The following is a 12,918-nucleotide window of genomic DNA, read 5'->3' as shown; positions in this document are numbered from 1 at the left end:
GTGCTAAACACTGTTCCATCTGAGGGCCCTTCTGCCATCCCTCGCTGGGATACTTATATGGCTCCTGGCTAACATCCTCGATTCCTTCAGCTGTCTAACCTTCTCAGAGAGGCCTTCCATTATCACTGGACATGAGATGCCACCAGCCCTTCCCTGTTATTCTCTATCCCATTTCCCTGCCTTATTTGTCTTTAAATAACTTATCACCGCCTGGTAGACTTACTTGCTTATGTGCTAAGCCTTCCCCTGTGAGAACAAATGCCTTGGAACCAGTTTCGCTGTATTTATTATTCTAGCCTCAATCCCTAGAACAGTGCCATTCAGGTACCAGAACTATAAATTAAAAGTTGCAGAATGAATCAATCTGCTTTGAGATCTTTAAATACAAAGTTTTGTTAAAAATTAGAATACACACGCCTTCAGCAGAGTAATAAGGCAGTATTTGAACATCAAAAATAATACCCAATAACTTACTTTTTCTATGGACTCCAAAGTTTCTGTATATTTTTCTTCTGTCTGCTTAATTTCGGCTAGACAACAACTTCGTATGTCATTTTCTGGACATTTCTGCAATTAAATTTACCAAGAACAAAATTAGCGAAGCAAATTCACATGTTAATTTATCTGGTAGTAGATACAAAAAGTGTTGTTTATTCTCTTAAACTTTCTATTCTAATGAAACACATAACTGAAAGACAGATTTCTCTGCATTTATGAAATATCTTTGCTTTTGTTCGAAATTTTGAACAATGTAAATGTAAAGATTTTCAGCGATTAAAAATAATCTTCTGAGTACAGACATTCTCTTTAAATTATAACATCTTTTATTGAAAATGTTAATTAATCTGGAAAGACCACAAATAGTACGAGATACTTTCTTTCCTTAATATAACACACTTCACTTCAAAAATAACTGCAAAAATAGCAAAAAATAATTTGATAAGTAAAAATCTGTACTTCTTTTAAACACTAACATCTTAGCTTTTGGCTCTTTTATGAAGTATATGAGATCGGAGGTGGTAAAGTGTGTACGAACATCAAAGATTCTGGAATATCATGCAATCAGGTTCAAGTACCATTTGTGTTGTTATTAACTTTGTTTGTAACTAGGAACAAATTACTAAATTTCTCTGTGATTCGGTTTCTTCTCTGAATTGCAGTTCCAACTCCAAGGAACTGTAAGTGAAATAAAACAGTGTGAAGCACTCAGCACTTGCCAAGCGCCCAGGAAGGGCCCCACACCTACAAAGTTCTTCCTGTACAAGTCCTGTCCAGCCCAGGGAGGCTGTGGCTGAGGGGAGATGGTTAATTCATCCACCGTTAATGTTCTCATCAGGGGCTCCTTACTATTTGATCTGTTAAAGAGATGAGGAAGCTGAAAGGCCGAAAGGTTATGTGGCTGGCCAAAGATGACACAGCCAGTCACAGGCAGAGCCAAGGTTAAACACTAAGCCTGTCTCGTACTCTGAGTGTAAGACTGCCACCTATGTGTCACCTGTCAAGATGGTGAAGAACCTGCTGGCACCTACAGCAGGTAACAATCATAGCAGGTATGGACGATACTCTGTCACCTAAAACTGCTCTGAAAGTGCACGGACAGCATGTGGGCCTCCGCAGTGGGGGAAAGCACACTCATCACATTCACCAAACACAGGCAGGTCACTTGTTTCCATCCCCCAGAAGCTGCCACTCCCCATCTGGAGCCCTGGACAACCCAGTAGCCTTTATCAAAGGCAGGAGCACAGAGAGTGCTGAGAAGATTCATCAAAGCACTGAAAAACCTAAATCACCCCCCAGCTGATGAAGAAAACGCTTCGGTATAAAAGAATCATACATATTAATAAAAACCTGAACTGAAGTTTTTGTGTTTCAAATTACAGATAAGAAAATAATTCAAAGTAATCCTTTCTGAATGTCTTAGATACTGTAATTACAAATAAAGCTTTGAGGGCTCGTACTGACTCAGACAATTTGTAAGGCAAAGTGTATAAATAGCAAGAGCTCGGAGACTTATAATCAAACAAAAGGGAAAATGTATCTCGTATCAATACCTAACCACCGTGTTAAATATTCTTTAAAGCATATTTTCTCCTACGTCAAATTTAAAAGAAAAAATTTACCCACTTTGTAAACGATTTACTTCCATAATGGCATAATAGCATGATTTCCTAAAATCATATTCGATCACCACTGTGGCATTATTTAGCTGGGTGGCACGTCATTTCTCTCTCAGACTTGGTTTTTTCACTAGCACAAAATAAAAAGATTAGACCAGAGATTCCCTGCGGTTGTTCTGTACTATAAAACGCCATGCTTGGGTCTCCAAATGGAGTAAGAAGTCATAGCTAGATGGTTGCAAGCAAGTGAAGAGAAAGCAAACCAAACTGGCAGAAGTTATACAAATAATCGCCTTAATCTTACAAGCAATCGCTTTTCTAGTGAGATAGTCAGAGAAACTGAAAACAAGCGAAGTCCTACAGGTTGATGTGCTTCCTCGGCTTTCATTAGGTCCTCGTAGACTTCTCCTCCGTCATCCTCCCCATAAACACAGTCGTAGAGATCTTCTTCATCCTCCACGTGGGTCTCACTGAAACAGGGGACACAAGGTGAAGGTCGTTTTGTATCATGTGGTGAACTGACTGGGCAGTTACTACGCACAAGCACAGAATTATCCCGCGTCCATTATCTCATTTCATCCATCCACCAGTAATGTCCTCATCAGGCACTCGTTACTATTTGATCCGTCAAAGAGATGAGGAAGTGGAAAGACCCAAAGGTTATGTGGTTTGCCAAAGACGACACAGCTAGTCACAGGCAGAGCCAGGGTTTGACACTAAGGCTGTCTCGTACTCTGAGGGTAAGACTGCCACCAACTTGTCACATGACAAGACCTTGGTTTCATCATCCGTCTTAAAGGGTATAATGTGGAGAGGAAAGAGTCAAGGAGTATCCAACGTGCCATATATGACCTTTTGAAAGTAACAATGACTACAGATTATCAATCCCTAATCCAGGGGTTTTCAAGCCATGTTCCTTCAAGACATTGCGGAGGACACCTACAGGTTCCCCCAGCAACCAGGCCCTTCTTACGAGTTTTTTGTTTTTTGCTTTTTTTGGTCTGCATTTTGTTTAAAGAAAGAGCCTCAAGGCCATGACATATTTTTAAAATTAAAGTCTTCTGCTAGTCTCTTGGAAATGGAAAATAGACCCTAGTTCTAAAGCTCCCAGGAGCACCTGCGTGGTAACTAACTGGGGCAGCCTGTCCAAGCCCCTCACGCAAGGTCACAAACTCCCAGTCGAGGCGGGAGCGGCTTCTTCCACCACTGAGGCTCTGTTGCCGCTTAAGTTCTTCCTTTCAGTTCAAGACATGTACAAATGCCTTCTATTAACTCATAATTCCAAAATTTAGACTAACCAATTTAGAATGTTAGAGAGAAGCATTAATAACGCTAAGAAAGAAATTAGCTTCTTCAGTATTGCCAGCCCTGAGCACCTCTCCCGGACCTGTGCACACAGCACTATGAATTGATCTGTGCAAAACTACAAACACTGGAACTGTAAAGGTCACACTGCAACTTGGGGCACTTTTCAAAATCAGCACCATCACCAGGTTGTTTATGTTTGCCGTGAAGGATTATCTGCAGGCATTTGACAGGAATGAGCTGGAAAACCCCCAGAGGAGAGGAAGGTGTAGTAAGGCGAGGGGCCTGGTGGTAACAAAAGCTTCAGAGACCTCTGCCCTGAGAAAGTTCATTCCAGAGTTACGTGTCCAGCCCGCACCGTCCACCCAGCTGACATTCACTAAGGTGCTACTGAGCTCCAGGCTCTAAGCATATATAGGTCAGAAGACCCGAGAGCAGAGTTTGATACAGAGAACAGCACACATCATAAACATGCAATTCTCTATGTGCAGCAAAGGAGGTGAGTCCCAATTACAGGGACAGAGACGGGGGAGAACATCTCTGCCCGAAGCAATCAGGGAAGACGTCACAGAAGATACGACATCTGAGCTCAACTCTGAACACTCTTAAATATATCAATTTATTCCATAGGTGCTTTCTTTAAAAATACTGTTCTAAGAGATGTGGCTACCAGACCAGGCAGGCAGAGGTTCTGCTCTCACGGAACTTAGCAGAGGTGACACCCACCAAATGAGGAGGGGAAAGGGGCAGTCCAGACAAGCGCGCTGATGTGGGCGAAGGAAAACGGGGCGTGAAGAGTCTTGGCATCCCACGTGGTGTGACCAGGTGAGTGGGGGGGGCCCCTCGAGGGAAGAGGTGAAACCAAACTCTGAAGATATATGAACTCTGTGAGCTCTCCCTTACCCTGGGCACCGGGGGCTCAACAGAGGGGCTGTGGGAGGCCGCAGGGTAGGGCGAGATCAGCAAGCCACGAGGTAGAATGCTGTAGGTGAGAGAGCCTAAGAGCTGTGACTGGGGGAGAGGCAGAGGGACACAGAGATGTGAGACACTACGTCAACCAGGCGTGGTGACCATCAGAGTCAGGTACCGCCCAGATTCCTACTCGGGAAGCCAGGGAGACAGCGAGCACACTGGCAGTTCCGTAATTTCCACTGCGACACTATAGCAGGCAACTTAGCCAGAGAACAGCGGGGCAGTTAAATTGGGATGATTATTTTCTGTAACGTGTCATAGGACATGAAGGTGTGGTGAGTCCATGAGTGAGGGAACTAACCAAGATAATGCAGTTTCCACATTGGAAGGGATCCTCTTCGGAATAAATCTAGCGCATGAAATCCATTTCTCTGATGCTCCTGATCCCAGCACTCCTGCCTCTGACCTGTCACCACCTTGCCTTGAAAACACTCAGTCTTGCTGAAATCCTGCAGTTGACTGCCTCTCCATGACAGCAAAGGCACAAATCCTGTAAAATCCACGTAGACTTTTTTCAACCCTAAGCACTGTGGGAGTGGCACACTTGCGGTATGTATACCTGTACACTCCCGGGTACACACACACAAAAAAAGATTGGCTAGAACTGTTCGGGTTTTGTTCTTTAATCCTAGACTAAAGCTTCTTTTCTTACTAATAATTTATTCAAAAATTTCTTATTTCTGAGGCAGAAAATGTCCGTAATATTCTTCAAATGGTCCATCAACCAACAATACTCGATATTAGATTAATAATAATCGACTCGGCACCTGTGGCTCAAGCGGCTAAGGCGCCAGCCACATACACCTAAGGTGGCGGGTTCGAATCCCCAGCCCGGGCCCGCCAAACAACAATGATGGCTGCAACCAAAAAATGGCCGGGTGTTGTGGCGGGCGCGTGTAGTCCCAGCTACTTGGGAGGCTGAGGCAGGAGACTCGCTTGAGCCCAGGAGTTGGAGGATGCCGTGAGCTGTGATGCCATGGCACTCTACCCAGGGGGATAGCTTGAGGCTCCATCTCAAAAAAAAAAAGATTAATAATAATCATGCTCAGGTCTGACACTCTAATAATAAAAGCGGGCGTACGGAGGACCCTGGCCCATCAGCCATCTCCTGCCATCTCCACTCCAGCCAGCTTCTGTCTCTGCAGTTTAGGGAAGAATAATTCTGTAGTGGGGAGCAGGCTGGTTTGTCTTTTTTTTCCAGGGACTTACCTTTGAGTGAATTCACTCCCCAAAGTTATAATTAACTACAAGTCCAGAGAGAATGCAACAAAGCTAAGACTAAAAACCAAGCTGTCACAGCAAACCCCAAACCAAACGTTTCTAGGGATTAACACCCTGTTTGGACCCTCGACCACCGGACAGAGCTTAGGTAAGGCAGACGGCGTCTCACAGACCATGAACTGGGGGTATCTCAGAGCAGCCAGTTCAGGCTCCAAACTTAGACAGGTATGCCCCTCACAGGATTTATTCTGAGATCAACTCTGCCTAAAAACACCTACAAATAGAACAATATAGGGGGGAGGCTATGATGATTAATAGGCGTGCATGACCATTGATGAGGTCAGAAAAGAACAATGTCACCACAGCACCAGAACTAATATATTCCTCCTAATACTTCAAAGAATCTAATTAGAATAATCTTACAGGCATTATGAAGATTGTAGCCAATTCAGTAAGACAACTGGCATCTATCATGATTAATGGCAGCGAGTTCTTGGAGATTTTAAGAAGAGGTAAGAAATTATTCTTGAGAAGTATTCAGAAAACAAGACTCCAAGGCCATTCCAAAGCTACCTACTCTGGAAACAGCTGGTGACCATCCATCCCTGCGTCTGTAGTCAGTGGCCAAAAACAGCTCTGGGATTCAGCCATAAATAAGGCACAATCCCTGGCCTAACCAAGTTTACTTTTCAATACGGAGACAGACAATAAATAAAGCAAACCAAGGCTATCTTAGACAGTGGTCAATGCTTTAAAAAACACAGCAAAGTGAGGGGCTGGTGGCAATTTTAAACAGGGGAGTCAGCAAGGGGACCGCTAAGCAAAGACTTTCATGGTCAGTTGAACAGGTCAAAGAAATGGCAAGTGCAAAGGTCATAAAGCAAAAGCAAGCCCATGTGCTGGGTGGACTAGGATGGATAAACGGATGAATGGATGAATGGAAGAATCTCCGTAGGATTCTGAATCGCTCTTGGAGAGTAATTTGTTATTACCATTCTTTGCAAACATGCCTGATCAATGTCATTAGTTTCTTGAGGGGTGAAGATTATATTTTAAATTTATTTGTAATCTGCACAAGTCACTCAATCACCAGAAGCTAATCAATTTCAGGGACCTTTTGCTTCTCCTAGTAAGTGTACTGAAGCCTCCCCCCAAATTCTCCATTCACAATAAACACCATCTATGGAACATCCCCGAATAACTCCAGCCCACACTTAAATCTCGCCCTTCCTTGAACTTATAAGGCATGCTCTATCTGCTTTGCAATTTCAGTAGCAGATTCTATTTCTTTTCAATTGTTCCTTAATTGTCTAATTCCAGTTTTATCTACTATCTCTATTATGCCTTTGAGAAACTTCCAAACTTATTCTTCACTGTAGTGCACTGCTTTACTCTTCACAGACACACAACGGGAATGAAAAACCAGTTGTATGTTTCCTTGTAAGGTTTTCTATCACCAGTTTAGGGTTAATTCTGACATATCTTAATCATCAAGCTGCTTTTTCCCTGTCAGAGAGCTTGTTCGAACATCCACAGTTAAAACCCATGACAGATATAAAAATTGGCAGTGGGTAAATTCTGCTGAAAATGGTCCACGTACTCTATTAAATCAGGAAGGCCTTTGTAGATGTCTTCATCATTAACACTTTCTTCTGTTGGGAAGGGCCTAAAAGAGGAGAAAAAAATAATAAAAGCATGGGTGAATAAGAAACAACCAGGCTGAACATTTACCTCTCACTAAATCGGTGAGTTTATCTACAGTCTAAACAGCCAGATCTGTCACCGTGCTAAGCAATGTCCAGGGTTCCTGCCTCAGTGTCTCCGGTTCCCCCAGGGAGGCTGCAACACCTACCGCCCCAAATCATCTGAGTCAATTATCACTGCTCACTACAGTCACGTGTGCAGGGGAGAAATACCGAGGTGCTTATCTGATCTCCCACCTGCCACGTACCTGCAGGGTCACCTCACCCTGGGCAGCACCTGACTCAGAGGACGAGCAGCCGTGCCACACGTGCCCTCGCCTTCAGCACCCTTGCTTTTCAGCTATGAGATCTGATAACAATTTGGTCACCATCATCCTTCCACGATTCAGTTCACAGATGTAGATGAAAATTATTAGAAGACAAATACGTCATGCCCTTCACAAATGATTATTGACCCGGACATACTTTCCTACTGAGACTTCAAGGTATTGAAGTTGTATTTTTTATTTTCATTTACTTGTTAGAAACATGAGTCAATCAGACCGCAGGGGGAAGAGGGTGTTTTCTTTGTCCCCCTGTTCAGGACGATCGCACTGTGGTCTGTTTCCTACTCCAACTTGGCTTTCTTGCCTACATCTTGATACTATGTACTTATGTCATAACACCCATAAAATGCCCTAAATTTATGCCCTTCAAAATCCTAGTAATCACACTCTCACGCCAAAAGTTTTCTTTTTCTTTTCAGGCAGCCAGTATGGCATATATTTCATTAAAAATATCAAATAAATAAGCCTTAAACGATTATTAAATAGGGAAGATATCTGAGGAACCTGTGGGTTTTTTGGGGGAAAAAAAAATCAATGTGTAAGAAATATAAAATTTCAAAATCATTTTTTATAAAATTAGGTATATTTTGTTATGCTTTTATACCAATATAAGTCTACCGGAGAAAAATTGGAAAATACAGAAAAGAAAATTTGCAAAGAAAAAACCCCTTCTGATATCTATCTTTCAGGTTCAAAAATACATAAACGTTAGATCAGGTTTTTTTAAAATCTGCTGTGTTCACACAAAACAAACATAAAATATGAGGTCTAACAATTAACTTCACGACCTTGCTGCTGTGCGTGTACGTTGGCAGCCCTGTACAAACTTGGGAAGATTTCACAGCCTTGGTAGAGCGGTGTGTCACAGCTGGGTTTGTGTCCACATGTGTCAAGTGTCTTGCTGAGTGGCGTTCATTATTGTTGTGGCATGTTTTTGTGGGGTGTCACAAGAATGTCAGTACTTGCATCAGAGCAAGGAACAAACATTAAATGTCTCCTTAAACTTGGCAAGAGAAGAAGTGAAATCAGGGACACGGTAGTCCAAGTTTATGGGGATAGTGCCAGGCAGAACACAGCAGTGTACAAATGGATTAAATGGTTTTCCGAGGGGAGAGAATGTGTCACTGATGAAGAGACATCAGGGCAGCCAGTAACCAGCAGAACTGACAAAATTATGTGTCAAAATCGTTGGCTGACTGTGAGAAGCACAGCAGCCCAGTAAGCAGCGGCGATAGAGAAACAAGAAAATCTTCACCGAAAGTCTTGGCCCACGATTCACGGCTTTTGCATCACGATAATGCACCAGCTCAAGGACGCTGTCTGCCAGGAAGTTTTTAGCCAGTAAATAAGTAACTGTATTGGAACTCTCTCCCTACTCATCTGATTTGGTCCCCAATGACTTTTTTCGAAGATGAAGGAGATATTGAAAGGAAGACATTTTGATGACATTCAGGACATCAAGGGTAATACGATGACAGGTCTGATGGTCATTCCATAAAAGGAATTCCAAAATTGCTTTGAAGGGTGGACGAGATGCTGGCATGGGCCCACGGTTTCCCAGGGCAAGCACTGTGATGGTGACTATAGTGATATTTGGCAATGAGCTAGGCAGCACTCTTTCTAAGATGAGTTCATTTCAAACTTGTCAGACCTCATATATTTAAACAGAGAAAGATATGCATGTATTAAAGAGCAACTTAGGAGGAGCTAAACATTTATCCAGCTATGAACCCCTTCTGTAGAAAGATGCCAAATTCATGGCCGCTGTTTCTGAGAAAGAATCTGCATTGGCAGGGTGTCCTCCCAGATGTCACTGTGCTTTGGACCCAGTTCCGTGCTAAGCACTCCTGGAAGACCCGCTGGGGTCCTCTCCCTTAGACCGGCAAGACAAATGGAAGAGGCAGAGACACAGGCTCCTTCCTGGAGCTCAAAGAGGGCTGCAGAATGGAATAGGGAGTCTTGAAGAAAGTAAGTAAAAAACAAAATCCATTCCTTTCCCATGAGGCCTTTATTTCCTTTGGCTTATATCTTTTTTATTTTTTTTTATTTCTTGTAGCATAACTGTGTACATTAATGCAATCATGGGGTACAGTGTGCTGTTTTCATATACATTTTGAAATACTCTCATCAAACTAGTTAACATAACCTTCATGTCATTTTCTTAGTTATTGAGTTAAAACATTCATACTTTGCTTTTAGAAAGATTCACTTGTACCCTTGTAAGGTAAACCATAGAGGTGACCCCACCAATCTCCCTCCCTCCCCCATCCACCTCCCTCACCTCCCCCTCCCACCCCCTTCCAATATTCTAAGGCTATAATTAGGTTATGACATTTCTATAAAAGCTATGAATTAGTTTCAAAGTAGGGCTGTGTGCATTGGATACTTTTTCTTCCATTCTTGAGATACTTTGCTAAGAAGAACATTTTCCAATTCCATCCATATAAACATGAAGGAGGTAAAGTCTCTTTCTTTAGGGCTGCATAGTATTCCATGGTGTACATGTACCACAATTTATTGATCCATTCATGGGTCGATGAGCATTTGGGCTTCTTCCATGACCTAGCAATTATGAATTGGGCTGCAATAAACATTCTGACACAAATATCTTTGTTGTAATTCTATTTTTGGTCTTCTGGATATATACCTAATAAAGGAATTGCAGGGTCAAATGGCAGGTCTATTTTTAGTTCTCTCAGTGTTCTCCAGATGTCTTTCCAAAAGGAAAGAATTAATTTGCATTCCCACCAGCAGTGTACAAGTGTTCTCTTTTCTCCACATCCACACCAACATCTCTGGTTTTGGGATTTTGTGATATGGGCTAATCTTACTGGGGTTAGCTGGTACCTCAAAGTAGTTTTGATTTGTATTTCTCTGATGATTAAGGATGGAGAGCATTTTTTCATGTATCTGTAGGCCATGCGCAGCTTTTGATACATCTTTACCAACTGATCTAACGTTACATAGTATCTGAACCAGAAAAAGCCCAACACAACAAGGGCATCTATACTGCACACTTACTAACTGCCTAATACTTTATTGCCAGGAGATAGCATAATTTATTCAACTAATTTACTTCTAAGCTTTCATTTTACTACCAAATCTTCAACAGACATCTTTGTACTGAAGTACTTGAAGTATGTTTTATACTTCTCTGATTATTTCTTTATTATTTCTTTAACTCTTAAAAGTTATGAGCTATTGTTATGGTTTACTCTATAGGAAATAAATACATTGAATCCTCTTTTAAAATATTTATTTACTTATGCACTTGTATTTGCCTTCATGAAGCATGTTAGAAGTTAATATTTTTTAAAAAAAACAACAACAGTAACCATCACCAATGATTTGAGAAAAATGGTTAGCCCAGGTGTCTTTTTCAACTCTAAGAATACATTCTAACTTGATCATTTAATTTCAAATATGTACTAGACACTTATCCATGTATGTGTGTATATATATACTGGGCACATCATAAATGAGACGTGGTCTCTTCACGGAAGGTGCTTCAAGGTGCTTTGTGAAACAGTCATAAGCCAGTCAGTACATTAAACTGAATGAGACACATAAACCACAAAAAATGTGCTCACCTGATTCCTGTGGCCAACGCAATAGGCGTGCGAGAAAGTCGCGATAATGTTTCTATAACCTGAGAAAACAGGAAAATGTTAATTGGACATGTATTTCCAAAAAGATAAGGTGTTTTTTTTCCCCCAAAACGGTACCTTTCCAATCTAATATTCACAAGAGCAACAGAAACATGAATTTGCAGATGCCTAAGAAGTGCAGATTGAGGAGAGCTGTGACCAGAAAATGCAATGCCTAGATCACAGTGCGGGCCCTTTCTTTACCTGTATGACTTTGAACAGACTATTAACCCATGTGTGTTGCAGTTTCCTTATCAGTAAAACTCAAAATTAGCCTGGGTGACCCCAACTGTCTCTACTTATCCAGGAGCTAAAAAATCCCGCAAAGCTGCATTCTCCAATATGGTACCCAGAAGTCCTATGAAGCTATTTACATTTAAATTCATTTAAATTTTAAAAACCACAAGTTCAGTTCCTTGTTGCACCTGACACATTTTAAGTGCTCAGCTGCCACGTAGCCACTGCACTGAACTACACAGATGCCGAACATTTCCATCCTCGCAGGCAGTTCCGTGGGATGGCACTGCCGTATGGCAAAGGGCTTGACAATGTGGGTGGGAGTCAGAATCCTGGCTTCACCCTCACTGGCCAGGTAACTTTGGGCAACATCCTCGTACCGATAATGCCTATAATACACACAGTAGATCGTTTATGATCATTACATTATTGTGAGTCTTCAATAAGATAACATAAAATATTTAAAGCTATTCTTTATAATCACCAACTTTAGCGAAATGAGCTTGTTCTAACTACGAGTACTTTCAGGAACTGAGTTTCCTAAATTACCCTTGATTATCTGCTGCAAAGACGTCTCATGAAGATCTTCATTCAGTGCCTAAACCTAAACGCGCCCTGCTGGGCTTGTAACATTAATGCCGAACAATTTGACTTGCCCTCAATCTTTTATCCTCAGATCATCTTCTTCGAAGACACAGTGAGAAAGCCAGTGACCTAAAATATATTTTTCTCATAAAGTCTGTTTTTGTCATAATAGGTATAATTTGTCCTAACTCTCAAAATTAAACAAAACTAAGGGGATTCTACAATAGACCTATTCAGAATGGGAAAAAAAAGGAATGGCAAAAATCCATTTCTGAATGGAGGGGATCTTCTAGTTTCTCAGTTCAAAGACAAACATAAAGGTTTCCATGACTCTGCAGAAGCCTCACAGGAGTGTCAGCCACACAGATGCCCACCTGGCACCCGCTTCAGAGGGGATAGGGTACCGTGCTGCAGTTAGAGACTCACAGCTCTGGGGTGAGAACACCAGGACTCACTAGTTTTTTGCCCACTTTTACTAACTGTTGCAACATGCAGATGACAGCTACTGCCTCCTGGAGTTAGTGAAGGAATTAAAGGCGATAATTCCCATCACATGCTCCACTCTGAAAACGTGCACTTTTATCTTTTTCTAAACTAGTTACACAAAAATAAAAGTGAATTGCATGACGACTATACATTTGGATAATAACAATGTATTGCATTCTTGAAAACCTCAGAGTGGCTCGGCGCCTATAGCTCAACCAGCTAAGGCGCCAGCCACATACACCTAAGGTGGCAGGTTCAAATCCCCAGCCCGGACCCGCCAAACAACAAACATGGAGAGCTCCATAAACAAACAAGCCAC

At 41.9% G+C, this 12,918-nt stretch overlaps 1 protein-coding gene across 1 annotated transcript in view; it reads right to left on the bottom strand.

Annotated features, from left to right (window-relative positions):
• VAV3 (vav guanine nucleotide exchange factor 3) overlaps window positions 1-12,918 on the bottom strand; it is a 384,658-nt gene that overhangs the window by 197,681 nt on the left and 174,059 nt on the right. Inside the window, exons 3-6 of the mRNA XM_012801644.1 lie at window positions 11,235-11,293; window positions 7,216-7,281; window positions 2,479-2,587; window positions 475-567 (exon numbers count right to left, since the gene is read on the bottom strand). Coding sequence (XP_012657098.1) covers window positions 475-567; window positions 2,479-2,587; window positions 7,216-7,281; window positions 11,235-11,293 — 327 coding nt within the window. The remainder of the gene's footprint in view (window positions 1-474; window positions 568-2,478; window positions 2,588-7,215; window positions 7,282-11,234; window positions 11,294-12,918) is intronic.

Source organism: Otolemur garnettii, unplaced genomic scaffold (genome assembly GCF_000181295.1).
Source record: "Otolemur garnettii isolate 467f Iridium unplaced genomic scaffold, OtoGar3 scaffold00010, whole genome shotgun sequence".
In the NCBI taxonomy this organism is placed as follows: domain Eukaryota; kingdom Metazoa; phylum Chordata; class Mammalia; order Primates; family Galagidae; genus Otolemur; species Otolemur garnettii.
Note: the sequence above shows the minus strand (reverse complement) of the source record. Positions and strands in the feature narration are given on the sequence as shown.